This window comes from Rhipicephalus microplus, chromosome 1 (genome assembly GCF_043290135.1).
Source record: "Rhipicephalus microplus isolate Deutch F79 chromosome 1, USDA_Rmic, whole genome shotgun sequence".
Taxonomy (NCBI): Eukaryota; Metazoa; Arthropoda; class Arachnida; order Ixodida; family Ixodidae; genus Rhipicephalus; species Rhipicephalus microplus.
Window position 1 is genome coordinate 201,940,249 of NC_134700.1, and position 23,008 is coordinate 201,963,256.

General features: G+C 46.0%; 1 protein-coding gene across 1 annotated transcript in view; it reads left to right on the forward strand.

Moving 5' to 3' along the window:
• The window catches only part of CCT3 (chaperonin containing TCP1 subunit 3), a 47,265-nt gene that overhangs the window by 15,122 nt on the left and 9,135 nt on the right, over window positions 1-23,008 (forward strand). Inside the window, exons 6-13 of the mRNA XM_037412594.2 lie at window positions 1,199-1,319; window positions 1,402-1,482; window positions 6,511-6,616; window positions 6,703-6,785; window positions 11,653-11,719; window positions 15,476-15,608; window positions 16,493-16,574; window positions 21,888-21,986. Of these exons, the coding sequence (XP_037268491.1) occupies window positions 1,199-1,319; window positions 1,402-1,482; window positions 6,511-6,616; window positions 6,703-6,785; window positions 11,653-11,719; window positions 15,476-15,608; window positions 16,493-16,574; window positions 21,888-21,986 (772 nt within the window). The remainder of the gene's footprint in view (window positions 1-1,198; window positions 1,320-1,401; window positions 1,483-6,510; window positions 6,617-6,702; window positions 6,786-11,652; window positions 11,720-15,475; window positions 15,609-16,492; window positions 16,575-21,887; window positions 21,987-23,008) is intronic.

Genomic DNA, 23,008 nt, shown 5'->3' on the forward strand with positions numbered 1-23,008 from the left:
TTGTTGGTGATGAGTCCTACTCGCATTTGTTTGTGACTGCCACCTCGCCTTCATTTTATCCTGGTGCTTACGTGCAAAATCATCACGGTAATTTCACAGAAGTCGGAATCGATTGATCTATGCACTTTTCGAAAAAACTAATAACCTATTGTGGTACACAGTTGCATCGGTCAAGTTCAGGGGCGCAGTAAACTTTTATGGCACAAACTGTTATCACGGCACACAGGATACACACTATGGTAGGTACAGGATGAACCACCGCAGCTTAGGTGCTATCTTTCATATGTTTCTAGACAATTATTTTGGCAGGGTCGAGAACTACGCCAGCAGGCATTGCAACATACCAAATTTCGCACAATGAAATTGTTTTTCATAGCTACAAAAACAAGTATTTTGGAATAAATAAAAATGTGAGAAGTGTGTTAATATTTAGATGCCAGCTTGTAAACAGTGCAATAGAAAACAATATACATGCAATATTCAAAACAAAAAAAAAATTCTGAATGTAAATTTTGAATGTAAGCAACCCAGAAACAGTACAAAAAGAATACATGTTGTACAAAATTGTTTTATTCTCGTAGACAAACATCAGAACCGAGGTGCTGCTTCATTGCTGGGGCCATGCTGTGAAGTAGTGCTTCTTGGTTTTTCATGAAACACTAGTGAACTCTTATACTTTTCTCCCTTCTTCTTCTTCTTATTCTTCTTCTTTTTTAATTTTCTCCGTTGAGAGCTTGCAGGTGTTCTAGTATAGATGGGTGCTGCAGGTGTTCTAGTATAGATGGGTGCTGTGATATGAATAATCCCGCTATAAATGATGTCCAATGAGCTTCGCTATTTCATCTAGCATCACCTCTTTCCACGAGTCTCACTCCGCTTAGGTTGGTGTTTTAATATATGCATCCAAACATATTTCTCTCCATTCTTGCACATCTTATATTAAAAAAATACTATATTGTGCACAGTTCTTGAACGGGTCATACTGCTCCGTAGCAAGGGACAAGATGCGCTCCAGTGGCCTTCATGTCATAAGAAGCTCTGCATCGTCTCACCGGCGAAATTTTGATTTCAGTGCTTTAAAAGTAACATATTGCTGCTCGAAAGAATTGCTCCAAATTCTATTTCGGCAATTTCACCTTTGTATATCGCAGTCCCATGATGTAATTACATTCACATTGTTCACTATGTTGATTTACAGCTGGCGAACTTCTCAGTGCTGCGCTGCCATTTTTGGATCAGAACATGCACCCAACAGTCATCATCAGTGCGTATCGCCAGGCACTTGAGGACATCATCACCATTCTGAAAGAGAAAGTCAGGTTGGTGGAAACTTGAGATGCCTCTCATGCTTTCATGGCAACCTGGATGGACACTTACACTTGCCTCTTCCTCACTTTTCAGCACTCCAGTTGATGTCAACAACCCACAACAGATGACTGAGATCATCAAGAGCTGCATTGGAACAAAGTTCATCAACAAATGGTATGCTGTTACACCATCTCACTGATAATCACATTCGAAGAAGAGGGAGATACATCAAAAATTATTTGCATAAATTCAAATGAACATGTGAAGAAGCTCTGGCTGGTCATGATTCAGGCATTTGTGTCATTCATAGCAAATTGTAGAATTGAGGCATAATTATTGTTACTGTTCTAATTTTATTTCTTCATACAATAATGAAATAAGGTAAGGGCACACAGGCCTACAACTACACGTTCCAAAATGCATAGTCATGCATAAGAAGTGATCCATGAACTCCGTTCGTTGCCTAGAGAATCTTTCGTTTCTGTGCTCCATGGGTTTAACTCATGACACACGTGACAGGCTGTTAAGGCAGTGGCTCTGAAATGAGTATAATGTTCTGTTTATCTCTAATGTGAAAGTTGCACATGAAAGCTTCACTTGCATCCACTGCAATTATATTTGCATAATTCTTTCATGAAAAAAAATTTTTTTTTTTCATCATCATTTCACCTCCAACAGTTTTTCGTCGGGGTCAGGAAACTCTGACAGTTTATAGTCGAGGCTCCTGATAACAGGAGAACCAGGCATTAAAGCGCAATACGCAGCCTGGAATTTACTATTCTCGCTCCCTCTTCTCTACGAGTGATGCCACCATGTACCTAAATCACTGCGCCATATGACCAAGTATGCGGCTGTAGGCAGACCTCTGCATGGCGGGCGACATAGTTACCATGGCTCCCAAGCAATGCTGTCTCGTATCTGTGTGTGTGCTCACGATCAGACTGAAAGTAGGCTGCACATTCGGGGGGGGGGGGGGGGGACAAATTTTTTTAAGTGCTCAAGGTCATTATGCATGCTGTTGAAGGGACGCATATTCTTGTCCCATTGTTATCCCTTGCCCTGCGTAGCTTTCAGCGTGCTTGCTGGTACGAAAAGAGAAGAGGAAAAAAGGCGCTTACATTGTGCGTCAAATCTCTGTAAATTCGTCATACTTGATGGATTGTAAAAATTATTGCGGCTGTCAATTCGTGATGTAATAAACTCTTTTTATTCTATTAGATGATTACTTGGAAAAGTGTTGCCAGGCCTCTTTAAGAATGAATGAATAAATTATATTTAAAGTTCGGCAGTTTTCACCGGGCGAAATGGGGGAAAAGGGGATTAACCCTTGTCCCTTCTCACCCTTCGTCGATTATGATGGCGGTTCTTTGGACCCAGGCGGCATCCTGAGCTTGCCGAATAGCCCAAAGCTGAAACGGCCCCTTTAAGGGGAGATGCTACTCGAAAAATGATTTTCTTTAATAAGAGTCTGAATTTAACACAAATTGGCATGCTAATAGTTTTTTTCTCCTCTTTTCAAATATGTCATTTATTTTCATGTAGATTGCTTGGTTTTCTTTCTGCAGGTCAGATACTGCAAAATTATGGCCATTGTTATGCAACAATTCTGACCTATAAAAATTTGAGATAAAGCATGCAGATATAGCTGACTATGATCCTTTGGAACTGTAGAGTGCAAAAAACTATATAAATTTTGTGTGTGAAAAGGTGAAATACAATAATAAAATTGAAGCAGCACTGACAATCTGAATAGATACTTGCACTCTATGGGCCTTCATCATGCTATGTGCAAAATTTCATAGAGGTATGACAATTCTAAGTATACGAACTAGCGTGTATAAGAAGCACAGATCACTCAAAACTGCAAAAGGAGAAAAACGCATTTGAAAGTTTGAAACCTTTTTTTTTTTTTTTATCACAGAGTTGTTATAAATGCATAATCTTTGGTCATAATGTTCAACAGAACTTTGAAAAGCACTGCAAGTTACTAGAACTGTCCTGCAGCATAGGTTGTGCCCTCACGGTCCTTGCGAGCACTCTCTTCTAGCCGTGCCCTTTTCACTCCACGACGACGGTGGGCCCTTGCTTCTGCTGTCAGACGCTCGGACATTCTCTTGATGCGCCTCGCATCGCGGGAATCACTGAAAGTAACTAGATCTCTAGATGGCAGTATGTTGAGCTCTTCCAGGATGTGCTCGAAAGTAGCATGACCCTTGTTGAACCACAGGATTGCCATAGCTGCGGCAGTCTTGACAACCGTTCGGGAGACAAACTTAGTCTTGGGGCAAAGTAGCCAAATTTTGCTGTTCAGGGATTCCGATGCGTTCTGGGTTTTCCCTTTGATGCATCGAGCAAGGAGCTTCTCATCCGTTAGCCGCTTATAAATGGGCAAAACAGCCAATCCCTGTGCTTTTTTTTGTCAGGAGAGGTGTGTGGCGTGGTGCAGGTTCACCAAGTGCTTCAGCGCGTTGATGTTTGCACCACGACTCTGTTCCTGCAGGGCAAAACTTGTGGCTGCCAGCATTGTCAGTAGAGCATGAGTGGAAGTACGAAGCCCATACTGCAGTGTACATATCCCGTACACTCCCCCTGTTGCTTGTTATGGCAATCTGATAGTATGTTTGGAGCTTCTGAATGGCTGGCTCTTTCGTTTTCTGCCCTCGTGGTAATGGCACATGCAGCTTCCGTAGCGCGGTCCCAAGTCTCTTGGCCACATGATTAGTGCAGTCTTCTTTTTCTATATTGACAGCACCATAGACTTTTGACTCTGCAACTGCACTATATGCTTTGCTGTCACCGTCACTCAAGAATGTCATGAAATGCAGTGGGGTGTCATAAGTCAATGTTCTCTGTCAAATGCGCATTGCAGCCTCCGTTTCCATGGCATGGGAGGAACAGTCTGCATTTTTTTCACAGACTGGGCCATGGAATGCCTGCCACACTTCCTCGTCTGGGCCCATATCCTTGTGCCTACTGCATGTCGGGCAGTAATTTGATATGACCTCGAAGTCTAAGCAGAGGCCAGTATCTAAGGAGATAACTGCACCAATCCCGTTGTGGCTTTTGTGGCCCCTCTTCTGCCAAGTGCCGTCGAACATAACAGCCACATCAGTTTCGCCTGCTACTTCTTTCGTCAACTCTCTGGATCGGCGCAAGTTTTCACTCGGAGCTGCCATGGCAGCGGTGTGCACCTTCTTTGCTATCGAAAAAAATCCTCGGTGGTGCATTGGCTTTGGGAGTCCAACAATGGAGCAAAAATCTCGACAATTGCTCATGCCCAATGCCGACAGCGCGTGCAGCCGCCACCGCCTTCACATTTACAGCGAAACTATCTCGGGAGCTCCCACTGTCGTACCGTTGGCTCACTCAGCTGCTGCCGTCCGCCGTAACACGCAGTGACGTATAGGAGCACGAAAGAACAGTCGCTGAGCATTCGCTGTTTTCGCTATGAAGTTCGAGGAGCGACGAAAGTCCCTTGCGCTTTTCTGCCGGCTCCTGAACGGCAAGTTTTTGAATACCGCAAGCAGGGCATGCCGCACCTGCCACAAGTGCCGTCAGCAAGAGGGTGTCGCACAAAACTGTCGTTGCACAAACCTCATCACGCTGTCTTTCGTCTTTTTCGAAGAAGCCGAGCTTCTTTTCCGAAGCACTGACGAAAGAAAGCGCAGCGTCAAGCCCTTCATCGCAGTCACTGTCGCTCGCGCACTCGTCGATGCCGCGTCAGGCCTAGCACACGTAGGCGCGTTCTCATTCGTCGCCGTCGTTCGAGGCGCTTTACGCCGCCTTCCCTTGAACTTGTGCTTCGTTCGAAACTTCTGCGGTCTCACGTTGCACTTTTTCGGGCTTGTCATCGCGGAAATATGCATAGACGCGCAGAAAAGCAGACGGACCAAATGCCGATGGCCGCCACCAACACAGCTGACAATGACTCGGTAGCCAATGGCGATGCGGCTTAGGGTGCCGCGCGTTTTAAACCGCTCAAACCTTGTCATAAAAAGGCCTCGTTTTTTATTACTTTTTTTGCCCACGTATGAAACTGGCGGTCGTCGGAGCTGTAAGAAGGCCGGACCCAACTCTCCCAACCGATCGCGATGGCGGGCGTCACTGCGACGGGGTGCAGCGCGCAGTCAAAGATGGCCAATATCGGCGCAAATTCACGAAATTTTGAGCCACCGCGATGCCTTCATACACATTTTTTTGCATTTTGCGGTTCGAATTTAGTTTTGAAATTTTCACAGATGAAAGAAGAAGGTTTGAAGATTACAATGCAATAAAAAATCAGTAATACGAGAAATTTTGCTAAAAACGCAATTTTTCGACTCGCATCTCCCCTTAAGAGTGTTAGGGAATCACACTGGGTGTGCTTTGATCATCTGCAAATGCTCGTTTATGACTAAGGCACAAATGGGGATTGAAATGCCGTAAAATGGCACAACCTGCACGTTGACTCTTCTGATTGACTTACACATACATGCTATAGCTGGCCCTGCTCTGCAAGATTTTTCTTTACACTAGTCCCTGTCAGCTTCAACAAATATCTCGCAGAGGGGCTGCCAGGGGGTTTTAGCAGCTACTGTTGTTGACATGCTGTCTGCTGAGCCACATATGGTATTTTGTTGACAACACATGAGATCTGTGTTTCTTTTTCTTACCTCTAATCCCTCTGGAGCACAGTCACTCATTCAGTTTGCTCAATCCAAATGAAAGCACTCCCTGCTTTGTTGCAGTTTAAGTTGCATCATAGTACGTGCCACTTGGGGCATGTGGCAGGAGTTCGTAACAACCAGAGAAATTGGTGCGGTTGTCAGCTGTTCTGGTACAAGTAATTGGACAGTTTTAACACACGTTTCAAAGGAGAAGTCTGCTATCATGCATACACAAGCTGTGAAAATGGTTCTCCAAATGCAGCTTCTAATTTCAGTGTTGTGTGTTTGCCTACAGACAGAAGTTACTGCAAAAGGGAAGCGTGGTGCTCAGTAGAAGTACCGAAACTAGCATCAAATGTGTCCGGAGTTGGCTAACAGAAGGAATTTGGGATGACATGGCAATGCAGAATTACCCAACTGCGACATTAGCTTGAGCTTCACCATTATGATGAAATGGTTTATTATGGAAATAGTATCGTGTTCTCATATGCATATTTTTTCTTATTTTTATCACTGTTCATTAGTTATAATCTGAGGCATGCGCATTTTTATTCAGGAGTGACCTGGCCTCCAAGATTGCCATCGATGCTGTGAAGACAGTTTGCATAGAAGAGGGCGGCCACAAGGAAATCGACATCAAACGATATGCCAAGGTAGAAAAGGTAAGCACTGTGATGACTTGTTTGCTGTTCTAGACAATTCTATGTGTGTCTAGAAACTACACGCTGTAAATTGTCACTACTTTTAGGTTCCTGGAGGTGCCATTGAGGATTCATGTGTTCTTCGAGGAGTGATGCTGAACAAGGATGTCACACACCCCCGAATGAAAAGGTTAGTCACGTATAAGCAGTTGAAGCTAGGCTCAAAAATCACTTTTTCATGCCTATACCTATTAGATAACTGCTGACAAATATTCCGTGTCATCATTGCAGCACTTGCGTCATGCAAGGCTGCCTTGGATAAAATGAAAGAAGCTGCCTCAGAGTGGGTGCCTTAGGCAACACTTAGAGTAAGGCATTACATTTATTTCTTGCCTAATATTGGCAACGCCCATCAAGGCTTGCTGGTTAGTGCTTGGTTGAGCAGTGTTTCCGACCGGTGCATTCCACTTTCGGAAAGGTTTACTGTGCAAGCACCAACAGAAGTATAATGGCATGTCTTCAGAGCTACGTCAGATATGGCTGTAGTCATTTGATTGTCTCAGTGATGTAACAGAAAAGAAATTGCTCTCTTTTTTTTTTTTTCTAATAGTGGCTGTGCACATCAGGCAATAACTTTCACGATAATCGGCTTGGTGACATGGCTTAAGGAGGGAGTTGAAGGCATGGAATTGTATAAACGAACAGTTATAATAAATGAAATTTATAAAGCATTAGTGAATTTAAGTTACACACCGATTCTCTGTTTGTAAACTACTATTGTTCGAATAATCGAATATTTTCTTGGTTTTACAATGCATATAATGCTATATATATATATACATATTTATATATATATGTATATCGTATTTACTTGCATATTGAACCCACTCTTATAATGAACCCATCCCTCACCTTGGTCCCTGGAAAAAGAAAACTTTTTAAAATTTATCTGTTCATTTTATTTCGGTATGATAGCCAGTGCAATTGGTCATCGAAACAATGTTAAATCAAGCCATTAAACCACAATAACAATGCATTTAAAGTCAAAACAGAGTTTTGCAACCGTGCTTATCATGTTACAGCACATGGTGTTCATTCCGTTCACAGCACATTCCGTTTGCTCCATTCGTGTGCTTTCATTACGGGAGCAAACGGAAAGCGCTTCTGGCTACAAAAAAGATTGGTCGTGCATTTCTCAAGCCAAAACAAGCAAAGCTGTCACGTGAAATTTTCGCTGTTGTAACTCCCGCGACTTTTTTTTTTTCTTCCGCATAACGAACCCTTCCCCCAAATTGGTGTCAACATTTCTGAAAAAGGTGGGTTCATTACGCGAGTAAATACGGTGCATGTGTGTGTATGCACACACATACACGCAGTTGAACCTGGATATAACGAAATGGATAAATTTCCGGAAAAATTCGTTATAAAAAGGACTTCGTTACATGCAGGTTCGGTACGAAAATTCTGAAAGTAAACAAGCAAATTAAACAAACAGGGGCCTGAAGGCAGAGCTAACCCAAAACACTTATTTTACAGTAAAAAAAATCTACATTATGAATTATATGGACGCTCTCGGCGGGCTTTTGCCGTCACCGCTATGTTCCGTAACAAGTCCAAATTGATAACATGTCCCCATGCATCGTAACTTTCACGAGCGGGTAAAAGAGCGCGAACGCTGCTGAAGCAAAGATCAAATAAGTCGGCCCACCTCTTTCGTCTGGAAAGTGCTTAGGATAACATATCCTGTGTTAGAACTGTCATCGAATGCTCAAACAAAAAAGTAAACCACCCGTCTTGAACGAACGTGAAACAACGCGGGGAGGGAGGGGGAATCGTTCAAGTAGCAATGATGAACTTTGATTTTAAGGGTGGTCACGATCCCTGGCACACTTGCCATTTCGGCGAGTATGGGTGCGGTTTCAATGCAAAGGCACTGTTTGAAAAGAGAACTTCATCCTGGAGCGGCCGTATTTGCTCGCATCTGCGTTTTACACAAATTCCGCGATATCGGGTGTGTGATATTGGCTGCCAGTCTTACTTATTATAAGACTGCAATTTTTCGCTATTGCGTTCATTGCATTGCATTCAACGCGCACGTCTAGTTGCCAGAACTAATCGCCAAAACTATGAGCCTGCAAACTCGCAGCTCAAGAAGGAACGGCGTGACGAGTCGAGCTCCGAAGATCTGTCATCACCATGGCCTCGGGGGTGACTATACGGTTGCCTGAAATTTTAAAAAGTCACAGTTTCGCCGCAAGGGCAAAGCATTGAATGGCATAGCAACAACTTAGAATGTAACGCTGAGAACGGCAAGCGGACTACACGCACAAATGGCACACGAGGACGAGATCGAACTAACAACAACGTTTACCGCTCGACACGTAATCACAGGTACAGGTTTGAGTGCGAACTAACAAGTGCCCCAGTTGTTATACTTCACTGAGTGTGAAAAGCGCACTTTTTTCGCAAACGGTGCCTGTCCAACGAGCGCAGTGATCTTTGTGCGCCTGGCAACTACATGCAATCATTCTGGTCAAAGTCGAAGGCGCGATTCTCCCCACCAAAAGATAAGCGTGCGCGTACAAGCATCTACCCCCCCCCCCCCCCATATGCGGGGCACAGTATGCGTGGGATAGCGCATGTCGCCGCATCATGACGAGCTGAACGCCGAGCGCGTGTGGCTCTCTTTTTTTTTTCTTGAGCTTTCATATGTGTATACAGATACATATACATATGCGATGAACGGCGGCGGCAACAAACCAGCCGAGACTGTCCATACAATTGCTATCATAATAAACAAAAGGAAAGCTGAACGTCATCAAGGGGGCCACGCATGCAAGTGCAGTGAAACTATGCACACTCACGGCGTCGAAAACAAAGAGCGTGATGCCACGGATATCGCAGAAAACTATTTGGTAAAGCGCACCCCCCTCCATATGCAGCACAGCCGCACTATGTGACACTAAAGTGCCGACCACTGGCACGCGTATGCAGGCGCCTACAGGTTAAAAGCGTCTTTAGTGAGGTACAACTTAAGAAAACAGCGGCACTTTCCCCTCAAAGGCAGAGGTACACGAGCCTCCACCAATAGACGCGCACTTCAGCTGACGTCATGCGCCGGACTACACTCTAGCCGCTTACTCAGCCGACAGAGAACATGCCTAACATAGCCGCCTTCACTTCGAACTAGGCCGAGTACCATTGGCTGTGTGCGTCTCCCTTCGTCAGAGTGAATTAGAATTATGTGTGGTAGTCTGTCATGCCGTAAATATTATTGTGAGCTTATGATCTACAATTTGTCCTGCTTGGGTTTGTTCTAAGCCGTGAGCCGGTGAAGAGAAATTGCAGCGAACATCTGTGACACTGCGCTGCGCTTTGTCTGGAAACAGAATCCCGCGGCGACATACCGATGCAAACAAACATTGTGCCTGTTTGTTTCATGGTGTTTTATTTGCGCCGAAGTGAACTTGCACGGAACAGGGTTATTCACTCATATGAGTTGCGAAACTCCTCATAGGCTTTATGTATCGAAATTCAAACACATTATTGGCCCCCTTGTGTGGAGTAAGCAAATTGTCGCGCCACCTGTTGATCCGCACGCCCACTATTAAACGCATTATTTGTGGTTTGTGTTGCCACTTTTAGGTGGCACGAACGTCGGCTAACTCTCAAAAATTTGGGTCAACTGCGTATCCAGATTTTGGAATGCAGTTTCGCAGCTCATATAATTGAATAACTCTGGCACGGAAGGCCATGCGCGAACTCGCGAGGTTGCAGGTTCGTAACCGTAGATTCTCAAGGTCGAGAATTGGTGTCGGCCACGGTCAACACACTCAATTCAGACGCAGCAGAAGAATCTGCAATCGCTCTAGCAACCACCACATGTACAGACGCCGTGGTGATCTTCACCGACTCGCAAGCCGCTTGCAGGAATTTCGCTAAGGGCCGTATCTCAGCCAATGCCATCAATATTTTGAAACAGCGAAGCACCCCACTCCCATACAGTTGTTTATTATGGGTGCCAGGATACGAGAGTTTGCAGGGAAATGAAGTGGCCCACGCCGCTTCATTTCCCTATAATGCAATTTCTTTTCATTTCTCTATAAGCACCCTATAATGCAATAAAGCGTGCCCGAAATTTTTTATGCGACAGATATCGGTCATAGGATTGCACCAGAGCACTGTACAGAAGTTTTTCACAAGTTCTCTAACATAGCTAAGCTGAATATCTTTATATTTTCAATATGCTTTGATGCATGCATATATAGTTCAAGTTAATGCGTATAGTAAAGAACTGAACAGAAAAGAAGCAGTCCTTGCAAACACATACAAATATTCAATGTTCAAAACCATCTAATAAAGTTTCTTCAGCTCACTACAGTCTGGAGAAACAAATAAATACATGCACAGTTCTGAATGGTCTCATAAGTCGCATGAGGCACCGTTTGCACTTCTAAACAAAGTGCAGTACTGTACTAGTGCACGTGCCGACGCCGAGAGGCGCATTTGACGCTTTTGATGCATATGCATGAGCATACGCGTGTCAGTGGCTGCCACGTAACTAAAAGCTTGGCACTGCTATCGCGCAAAAGCAGTTTTTTGTTGGTTTGTTTGTTTGGAGTGAAGGGAGGGGAAAACCCGCCCATGCACCCGTGGCTGCGAGAACGGCGGCAACGCCCGCTCGTCGGGGTGAAGGGCCGCTTCGCGCTCTCTCACTTGGTGCGCCGCCGCTGCACGCTTCAGCGGTAGCGGGGCAGCCGCGAAGGATGCGTGCTCGTACCAAAATGCCAAAATGCGGAGCGAAATTCCTAGATTGTCCGTGGGGAAATTTCGTTATATCAGGGTTGTCTCCCGCTGTTAATTTGTTACATAGAGGTCACAAATACATGTGCTTCTATGGAGCAACACCGGTGAATTGAAAAACTTCGTTATATCGAGGAATTCGTTATGTGGAGGTTCGTTATAAGCAGGTTTAACTGTATACACATACATACATATACAATATGCTGTAAAATTTTCTTGCACTTGGGCTTTAACAGTCTTGCGCAACATTGCAGGAGGATTGAAAAGCCTCGGATTGTGCTTCTGGATTGCAACCTTGAGTACAAGAAGGGGGAGAGCCAGGTAAGGTTTTGTTCTTTTACTACGAAGTACTCGATTCATCTCTGTGTGTCATTTGAAAGTTCCTTTCTTTCAACATTTCTATAACCCGGAGGTGGACAACACCGGAATCAACGAAGAAACCCTCTGTTACAAATGTTTCACACCGTGTTGCTTGTGGCAGAGTCTTTCAATGCTTTTCTAGTAACAAAAGTTTGGCCCAAGTTTCATTCAGGGACAAAAGCTGCCGCTAGGATCGTCCCTGTTCGCATGAAGGCTTCGCCAGCAGCCGGCGGTGCTTGCGGGCCGGCTGTTTCTCTGTCGGAAAAGCGCCTAATTTCATCTGCTCTTGATTTGCACCTGTAAAAACGCGAGGGAAGTGTGTGTGTTTTTTATTCAGTTGATGAGTAGCTTATCTGTGAAATAGAGGCAAGGCCTCGCGTGTTACTGAGGCGTATATGTTGCAGCGTTCATTCGTTGTGGTAGTCACGGCCGCTACGTTCTCGCTATGAGAAGGTGGACATCTGGCGTTTTCGTTTTTTTACTAGTCTTTGCAGTTTACTGCATTAGAGTTAACTAGCACCAGATTTAAATCGGTATATACAGCCCTGGGCGACATGCTGTGCTTGGCAAATAGGTGTACAAACGTACAGCACGTTGGGTTAGCGTTGTGTCTGTGTGATTTTATAGCGTGCTAATAATGTAAAAAAAAATAATCTAGGTTTGGAAAGTGAGCGTCAACATCATAAAGAAAAACACTCACGAAATGGAAGCAGCATATAGGTCGCGCGTAGGGGGATATGAGTAAATGCTACACACTTCAGCGACTTTCCCGGCTGTCCACGTAGGTATATGGTGTTAAAAGAAAAACTCATATGGTCAGTGCTTGACACACTCCTCCCACTGCTTCTTACCTCGACGCTCTCTTTCTGGAACTGCTTCTAGCTTTTCACACAGAACTGTGAACAAAGTGCTATCGAAGCCAAAATCAGCTTTCAGATTTCTGAGGTAGCCATAGAGGGTTTGGGGATTTGGAAGGAGCAGAAATTCATTTTCATGAAGAAAAGTGTAGACTGCTGTGGACTTTTATCTTTAGCAGCAAGCAGTCATACTTGGAGAGAATTAATTGCCAATTCGTTTTCCACAATGAGCTTGCTGGAAACTATTCATGCAAAACAACAAATTATGAGAATGGTGTTACAAAAAATGAAGACAATATATTTGCCCAAACAACCCTGTAATTTTTTCCAAAATTAGAAATAATACCGTATTTACTCGATTCTACCGCGCCCTCGATTGTAACGCGCACCCGATTTCCACCGCGAAAAAAAAAAAAACGTAAGACATCGATTGCAACGCGCACCCATTTTTCTCGCTGGCCCGCACGATCACACCACTCGAAAAAACGACTCCTTTCGGGAGCGTCTTCCATTTAAATATGTGGTACGGGCGAAGCTTGTGCCCATCTGACGTGTAACAGAGCATTGCCGTCACTGTAGTTTTACCGTGGACCAATGTCAGCACGCGAACTTGCTTCGCCCCCTTCTTCTCGACGGTTGTGGTGCCAGGCATGTCGAAGTAAAGAGGCGTCTGATCGGCATTCCTGATTTGCCCAAGCAGGTAGCCGTTGTTGCGCCGCATGTTTAGGACGAACCTCTGAAAACTGTGAAGCTTTTCATCGTACTCCTCCGCAAAACTTTTCGGATATGCATGTTCCCCTTCGGAGGGAAAAGCCTTTCCTTTTCATAAAGTTAGTTAGCCAGCACCTGCTCGCTTTAAACTGGCTCCACACTAGACCTTTTTCTAAGACTAATTGCATAGCCCGCACTTGGAGCAGTTCTGTCGTCACGGGCCGCTCTGCCGCTCAAGCAACAACTCGCCGAGCAGCTCTTTAATTTGCGGAAACCGACCCTGCTGTAGTCCACTGAAGCCTTTGCGTGAAGCTTTGCTGTCTACAATCTTCTGCGTTTGTTTCCGCCGATCCCGCACGCACGTTTCGGGAACTCCGAACGACCGCGATGCGGCCCGATTTCCGTCCGTTTCCGCACACGCGATGGCTTTTCTTTTAAAAGCGGCATCGTGGTGCACTAGTTTTTGGAGTCGGTCCTTCCACGCCGTCGATGCTAATGCACTACTAGATGACGAACTCCTCAGCACACGTACGAAGTGCCGCACATGGGAAACACATAGGCAGAAATGGCTGACGCGCCATGCCGACGCACGTAGGGGGCGGCCATTTTGGATTTGCCGATGGCAATAGATTGAACGTATTTTTTTTTTTCGTACTCGATTCTAACGCGCATGCGATTTATGAACTCGCTTAACCGGAAAAAAGGTGCGCGTTAGATTCGAGTAATTACGGTATTACACAAAACAAAACGGCCAAACCAATATCTGCCTCAATAACATATTGTTTGTGGTAAAACAAATATAAACACATGAATAAATGAAGGTTACACCTTGAGATAATATTCTGAAATGCAAAAAGGGCAATCCAAAAGCAATGTTACATGTGTGATGGGGTATTTGGAACTTACCGCACAGCTGTTGCAGACTTCGCGTTGGCTTTCATGAGCCAGTGGTCAAAAATGAGCTCCTCTCGAGCTGAAAGCTTCTGAACATCTTGGTGCGATCTTCTGCTCCTATTCGCTTGCGCTGTAAATTTTGCAATCTTCACTTGGCACAAACGAATTTGTTGCTTAATGCTTCGAAGCTGGTCTTTACCTGCGTGGAGCTTTGAGATGGAGCAGACATTTCCCTCTGCCTGGCATGCCGTCTCTGTGCAGCTTCCAGTGCTTATCGCTCCACCTGTTAAACGAAGAAATATGGATCAATATAATGCGACATCACGCAGCAGACAGGCGATACAGGCTCTCAACATAGTGAAACAAGAAAACAAGGCAACGCGAATGGAGGCTTACCATCATCTCCGGCTGCTTCGGGATCGCAGGACTCTGTGCTGGAGCTCAGAGAAGCTGCAGTGCCATCTTTGTTCGGCAATGAAACGCGATGACGTTTTGCAGGCGGATTTTCTCGCTGTGAGCGGAACCGTGGCTTGGGCTTCGTAAGATACGCCGGCAGGTTTTCAAATATCCGGGGTATGGCACAGACGCGGAGCTTAGGCTTCTCGCGCTGCAGAAGCACAGATTGACCACTTATTCTGAACTCATCGTCTCGAATAATGTCCGTGGTGTCGAAATGTTCCTCGCATGCATGGACGGCCTTCGACTTGGAAGTCGAAAGCGCTCGTCTCCTGTCGTGGAATGGCTCGCTTCCACCTGTCGTGTTGTTCGCGGTCACTTTGGAGGCAGAACAGCGAAGCTTTTTCCGTACTACTCCGATAGCCAGAGCGGCAACCAGGAAAGCAGCACGTCAGAGGCATGGTAGTTCACATAGTTTGCCGCCCGTGATGAGTGTAGAAAGCTATACCACACAACAAACAAACCAGTAAGCTCGCGCTCCAACGCACTGCAAATGCAGCCGCCTTCACCAGACTTGTAGCGCCACCGCACGGGAGTTTTGGTCACCATATGAAGCTCTCCCATAGGGTTACGGAGAAGTTTAATGACCAGAAAAGTATTGAAGGACTCTGCTTGTAGTAACGATACTGCTTTATAAACACATTTATTGAGTGCTATTTCATTGATTGACTTTCATTATCACCTTCCATCCTGGTTTGATTAGCCTCTTCTGTATTGTTTCCGAACAAGCAAATTTTCAAGCAGTATGTTCAAAGTGGCCTCCACCAAGTGTTCAACTTGATGACGTACTTTGTTGCAGACGAACATTGAGATCTCACGGGAAGAGGACTTCACCAAGATCCTGGAGATTGAGGAACAATACATCCAGCAGATTTGCTCTGACATTATCAAGCTGAAGCCTGATTTGGTGATCACAGAAAAGGGCATTTCTGGTGAGTAGCTGTATTGCCATGAAGAAGTGTTGCATAGTAATCAAATTTGACCTCATTCACTTTATTGTACAATCAACGATACTTTCCTGTGAAGAAATAAAAAAGATACAATGAGCAACCCTCAACAGCAATGTTTCTTTTTCTTTATGCATGCATGGGCAGTGTGCAGAGAGGGCTTGTTTTTTCATATAAATTTTGCTCGCCTGGATCAGTTTAACGCAGTTTGTCATGACGTAAAACATAATTGGTATTAGACTTGTATTATCGCATCCTATTATTCAAAATTACTGCAAATGCAAGATAGCCCTTGATCAAGTTAAGTGCCCTTCGTTCAAATGCTCGTTTTCATATCAGGTTAAGCTTCAGCAGAAACAAGCGTAAGACGGGGGCGGATCTAGCCACTCATTTTAGGGGGGGGGGGGCAGTCACATGAAATAAGATCGGCGAGGGGTGGTCCTGATTCCTTTGTTTTCAGTGGTTGCTATCATCAGAAGAACCTCATCACAGCATCAGTACTGCTAATTTGTGCTCACAGTGGTCCCTCTCCTTTGTCCTAATCGGGGATAGGAGGTCTATGACTGGCACTGAAGGGAGGGTGGTGGGGTGCTGACACAGGCTTTAGGGTGCATAGTCGTACCCCCACCTCCAGAGCTCTGGATCGGCCACTGTGTAAGATATGGTTGACAATATGCATTTTTCTCATTTATTAACTTGTTTCACTTAGTGTCAAAAAAATATAATTGGTATCATATTCGTACCTCACAGTAAAATTATGTGGTGTAAGAGGGAAAGAATGTAATGCTTTGACAGAAAAACAGTTAATTGGGTCATGATTGCTGCAAGTGCTCTTAACGTAGTGTTATTTTAATGGTCTATATTACCAGACTTGGCACAACACTACCTCATGAAGGCCAACATCTCTTGTGTGCGGCGGGTCCGCAAGACTGACAACAACAGGATAGCCCGGTAAGCATTGGTTCCTTTATATGGTGTCACTCACTTTGCCTAATTTTTATTGCGACAGCCATCACGTGGACACGCTCTGTGAGTTGTTGCCATTGATATCGCCATTGCCATCACCGTCATGTTCCGTATTAGACATTTATAGTTCACGGTTAATGTGATAGCGGAGGTTAAGGGAATGACGTTACCGTGCAGCAAACTTTCGTTGTGGACAGCGTCTATAGTTAAACGGGATAGCGTTTGTGTGGTTTACGTGCCCCAGCTGAGACGGTGGCGTCACCTATCGGATGGTTAATAAGTTGAAAACGGTGAAAAGGAAAAGAAAACGAGGGTGTTTGCCTATGCCACCGCGCGAAGCATTGTCGCAAGTTTATTTTACTACTAATAAAAGTAAATATGAACCACGCACCATACGCAAAAACATTTATGTTGCCGATTTGTTTGCATCGATCTTGTAGTTGGGCCTAGACGCGTTCGAAATTGGAAGCTATCTCAAAAATTACGCAATCTTACTCGTAATACTCGGTCATCGAAGCTGACCGAAGGCAAGCGAAGCCACTTTAAACAGTCGTTTGCTGTGAACAAAGTGAATTTTTCAGCAACTGCGCCAAAATCGCTTCGAAGTGGGCATCCAAGAGCGCCGCCATGTTTACATACACGACGTACACTTACGCTACCATGGTAACCTTAAATCTGAAAAATACCACGCGTTCCGTAAGCAGTAAAGGTACCGTACGTATATGCACATGTGCACTTCGATTCCGGTATCGCGGTATGCCCAGTATCCCGGTAAGCTCGGTATACTATAACTGTCTAATAAGTCCAAATTGATAACATTCCTCCCTGTATCGTATGCTCTATCTTTGAGTAAATGGGCGTATGTGGGGGTGGTGAGTGTGACTGAAGCAGAGATAAAACAAAACATGAAGTGGCCCATTTCCGTCTTTCGGAGGGCTAACATCCCCTCTTGTGTTTGACCCGCCATCGAATGCTCAAGCAGAGTGTAAATGGCACGGTCGTCTTTAATGAGCATGAAAGAAGTCACGGGAGTGTGAATGGGGGGGGGGGGGGGGCAGTTTCGTTCGAGCCGCAACCATGAATGTTTATTCTAAGGGAGCGGTGAATGATTGCTTGTGCGTGCACAATCTCAACAAGCATCGGCGGTCAGCTAATAACCCATCTAAGTGCTTCGCTTTCAACGAGAGGAGACTGTGAGAAGCCCATCTCTCCTTGGAGTGGACGCACTCTCTTACGCCGGCATTTTATAGAGTAACGCAATAGCGGATCCAAAAGGGTTAGCTGCCAGCCTTCATATAATACAGTCGAACCTTACTACAACGAACACTGCTTCAACGAAATTTCTGATACGACAAAAGATTCTCGGTTCCGCGTCAGCAGTCCATAGGAGGTAATGCATAAATATTCTCTCCACAACGAACACTGTCTCCTGCCATTCCGCTTCAGCGAAACTTGGGGATGCCATATTTAAGGGGAGACGCTCCTCGAAAGCACTTTTTTTTTGTTATTCAACTTAGAGCTTCAGAAATTGGACCACTGATGCAGTTTTTCCTCCTGATTCCAAATCTGTAATCAGTTTTTACATAAGTGCAATAGTTTGGGAGTTGTGTTTCAAGTAATGGTGAAACTTGATAAGTTTTCCGGGAACTTTCGCGCATACTAAATGTTCATGCAGAGAGTTGTTCAATGGCTCCTTTTGCTCCCTATTAGCCATAGAGTGCCGATATCTAGCTAGAAATTGTGCTCCAACTTTGAAACTATGAAAAAAACATCTGTGTAGCAAAGTACCCTTTTTTTTCCACTCGACCACCATTAAATTTATTAATAGATATTTACAGCTGATAGGTTGTGCTGATTCAAGTAGATATCGGCACCCTACGCACTCTCCTCAATGTGTGTGCCAAATTTCGTCGTCGTATGACCATTCTAAGTGCCCGAAACACTTCCCGCAAAAAATGCAAATTGGCCAAAATTGCGAAATGAGAAAAACGCGTTTGAAAGTTTGAAAGTCTGTATTTACAAAAATGAAAAACGCAGTAGCACGAAACTTGTGCTGAACACATACACACATGTCCAGAGGGAATATCAGTTGTCTAAAACTCTCCAGCACCGTAGGTTTTCCCTTCCCGGCTGGTGCGGCAGGACTCTTCCACCCGGGCCCTCTTGGCTGCACTGCGACGGTGTGCCCTCGCCTCAGCGGTCTGACGCACATTCATCTTGTGCATGCGCATGCTGTCTCGGCGGTCGCTGAGGGTAACCAGGGCCTCCGAAGGAAGCACCCCAAGCTCTTCCAGCACCTTTTCAAAGCTCGCGTGGCCCCGGTTGAACCACAGGACTGCAATGGCTGTGGCTGTTTCCACAGCAGTCCGGGAAGCAAACCGGGTCTTTGGACACAGCAGCCATATTTTGCTGTTCAGGGACTCGGCCGCGTTCTGTGTCTTGCCGTGGAGGCACCGGGCAAGCAGCTTCGCATCTGTGAGACGCTTGTAGATTGGGAGGACTGCCAAACCCTGGGCCTTGGTCAGGAGGGGGGTGTGGCACGGTGCAGGCTGGCCCTGCGCCTCAGCACGTCGGTGCTTGCACCACGAGTCTGGGCCTGCAGGACAGAACTTGTGACTTCCAGCACCGTCTGTTGAGCACGAGTGCAAACATGAGGCCCATATGGCAGTGTACATCTTGTGGACATTTCCCCGATTGTTCACAATGGCCACCTGAAAGTAAGTTTGAAGCTTCTGGATGGTGGTCTCCTTCAGCTTCTCCCCTCGTGGAAGTGGCGTTGGCAGCTTCCGCAGGCCGGTGCCCAGACGTTTCGCCACGTGGTTGGTGCACTCCTCTTTTTCAATTGGAGTGTCAGGGTACACGTTGGCATCACAGACCCCATTGTAGGCCTTGCTGTCTCCATCGCTTAGGAAGATGGTGAACCGCAGGGGTGTCTCATAGTCCACAGTCCTCTGCCAAATGCGCACTGCAGCTTCGGCCTCCATGGCATGCGAAGAACAGTCGCAATTCTTCTCACAAACGGGATGATGAAACGCCTGCCATGTTTCTTCATCGCCTCCCATGTCGTTATGCAAACTGCACGCCAGGCAGAAGTTGGAAAGCACTTCATAGTCCAGGCACAAACCAGTGTCCAAGGACACTACAGTTCCCACACCATTGTGGCTTTTGTGGCCTCTTTTTTGCCATGTGCCGTCAAACATGACTGGCACGTCACTGTTACCAGCCACCTCTTTGGTGACGCTGCGTGCCCTTTGCATGTTTTCACAGACAGCCTTCACTGCCGCACTGTGAATCTTTTTGCCGATAGCATGGAAGGTCTTATGGTGCATAGGGTTTGGCAATCCAACTACTGCACAAAATCGTGAAAGTTGCTCATGCCCGATACCGACGGCACGCGCTGCAAGCACCACTTTCAGGTTCACGGCAAAGGCGTCACGCGAACTCCCGCTGTCGTAGCTTCTGCTTGCACCGCGGCCGCCATCTGACGCGACCCGCTTCGACGAGTACGCGGACGAAAGGATGCTCTCCGAGCACTCCGCATTCTCGCAGTGTAGCTCCAGAAACGCCGAAAGGCCTTTCCGCTTTTTATTCGGTGCCCGAACTGCGAGTTTACTCTCGTGACAAACGGGGCATGCCGCGCCTGCGACGACGGCCGTCAATGCACCCAACTCGCACAGCACTACGCTTTCGGCACGATCGGCATTCGGCCTGACGTCGTTTTCGAATAACGCGATCTTTTTCTGCGATGCACTCACAAAATTCACTGCAGCGTTGATCTCGTCGTCGCAGTTGCCATGGTCGACGTTGCCGTGGTCGATGTTAGGCCTACCGGCCGCTGGCCCGTCGCGGACATTTACGTTGGCGGTGGCTTTCTTGTACGTCCTCCGCCGCTTCCCTCTGAACTTGTTCTTACTTCTGTATTTCCGATGGTCGGCAACGGCCTTTTTCGGGCTTGCCATCGCACGAAAACAGCGAAAAATAACTCCGGAAAACAGTGAAGCGAACTACGGCAAGAAAACACGGGTGCTGTCAGCCAATGGCGGCCCTGCGTTAGTGGCGCGCGGTTTGAAACGGCGGGAAAAGACTGTTTTTGTTGCTTTTTTTTTAGATTTTTCGTGAACGTACGAGACTTCAAGAACCGGGATCGTGGAGAGTAAGGACAACTCTACACGAGCCAGCGGCCGCAATATGGCGGACAGCTCTCTTCGCGGCCCCGCGAGCACGCGAACAGCAGCCCGTTTTGTGTAAATTTCGTGATGCCGCGCGTCACTGCCGCTCACTCAGACGCGTTTTTCACTGACTTCTGATGCTTATTTCGCTGTGATATTTTCAGATGTCAAAATATAATGTATAAAGATGATAAAGCAACAAAAAACAGAAAATGTGAAATTTGGAAAAAAAACGCGACTTTTCGACCCGCGTCTCCCCTTAATGCTGTGTAGTAAACACAACGTTGAACATTTCAATGTATTTTCAGAACATAAAAATACGTCTACAATGTCTAAAATGTGTGCTGGCACCATTGGTAACTGCAGGTCCGTGTTGCAGCTGTTTACTAAGAATGGGGGCCGAGACTGCCCTACTTTTGCCACCGGCTTGCTTCTGAGCAGCAGGCAAAGCTTACTCCCTTAGTTCATTAAGTTTGGTACACACTGCTGCTGGGTGCAATCACCGAACAATGCCTTCTCTAATGTCAATGCTTTTGGTTTTTTTCGTGCTTGGCCAGTTTGGTCACTGGTCTGAGCGGCTGTTCGTCCATGTTATCAACAAAATTAGCCAGCCACAATTAGTGGATAATAAAAATAGCATAGAATAAGCCATAACTCACCGCTCCACGATACCATGTCTCCATTTCTTTGTCGGATTTAGATGACGGACAGCTACTCGTGTTACCGTGTTGACGCAACTGTTAGCTTCGTTCACAAAATTCATTGTGGCTGTTGTTTCAGTGTGCTTTTCAGCATGTGTGAGAATCCCATCTTGATGCTTCTGGAAAGAAAAGGAAGCAGCTGACACTTTTTGAATTTTGGGAGTAAAGGTTTCTTTGTTTTGCTAGCTCAGGTCAGCTATATTTTTTCTAATTCGCTACAACAAAATTGTTGCTTCAACCAAACTTTTACCAGGTCCCGTTACTTTTGTTGTAACATGGTTCGACTGTATTACATTTGTTGCTGTAAACCTGACTAAAGTTTATTTTCTAACTTGATGCCATCTCTGCAATTGTGTCATGCATTTTTCGACTTTTAAGGTGTCATAGACAGCATAGACCGGAGGTTTAATTTGTCTTTGTTTTTCCAGTGTGTGTGGAGCAACAATTGCAAACCGCACAGATGAACTGCGTGAAGAAGATGTCGGGACAAAGGCTGGCCTCTTTGAGATAAAGAAGATAGGTGAAGAGTATGTGCATTCCTGCTCTTTTCTGGATCTTAATGGCATAAGAAACAGCCATGAGTTCGTATGCATGCTGTTGTATGTTGCAATGTGCACGAATGCATTATCGCTGTCTTGAATTTCGGTCGGCCTGGTATGCCCCTGAAATCTGCATCTCATCATCTTGTGATGAAAAATAATAAGAGATCATAGATGCATCTGCACCGTAAGAAATAAGTTTGCCTTTCAGGTCCTGTCGGTGGTTTTGAAAACGCTGGCATTGAACCAGAAACATAAACGAACCTGTTGCCATTTCTAAGTCAAGGCGCACTGTCATACTCACTGATAATGCAGTGATGATTCAGACTTTAGGATTTGCTGCTACTGTACACTTGTGCCTTTCACATGAACAGTCGGGATCATCTTACGTGACATTCTGCATAAAGTTTTGTAGCATAGGGACTCACCGCCTCACCATCGGGTGTAGACCCGGTCCCTATACCTCCAACTTTACGTCGACGTTTTCTCATCAAACCTTTGCCGAAAAACATGCTTGCAGGCCACCACGACGGTAGACGGCGAGTGCGAGCCCAAGCTTACACAGCGGCTACGCCTCGCGGCGCGATGTGGCCTACGTGGGCGCGGCCCGCTGCCGCTCTCAACCAAGTGCATACGCACTTAGCGTAATAGCTACTCGCACCCCCCTCAACACCGACGCAATCTTGCAAGTAGCAGGCTCTGTCCGTGCCCTCCACTCCGCCAAAGCCGAGGAAGCAGCCATAGCTCTCGCGGTGTCCTCCGGGTTCACTACGATCCTCAGCGACTCGAAAACCTCTATCTTCCATTTCGTTCGCGGTACCGTTGCTCCCGGTATCTTACGGCTCCTTGAGTCCCTCGCCTACCTCGAAGACAAGAATCGGCCTCCCATATCTCTTATCTGGGTCCCAGCGCACGCAGAAAACCTGGGGAATGAGGCCGCCCACCGACAAGCTCGAGAATTCGTCAACAGAGCGGTGGGCCCCGCCACGAGCCCAGAGAACTACGGCGAT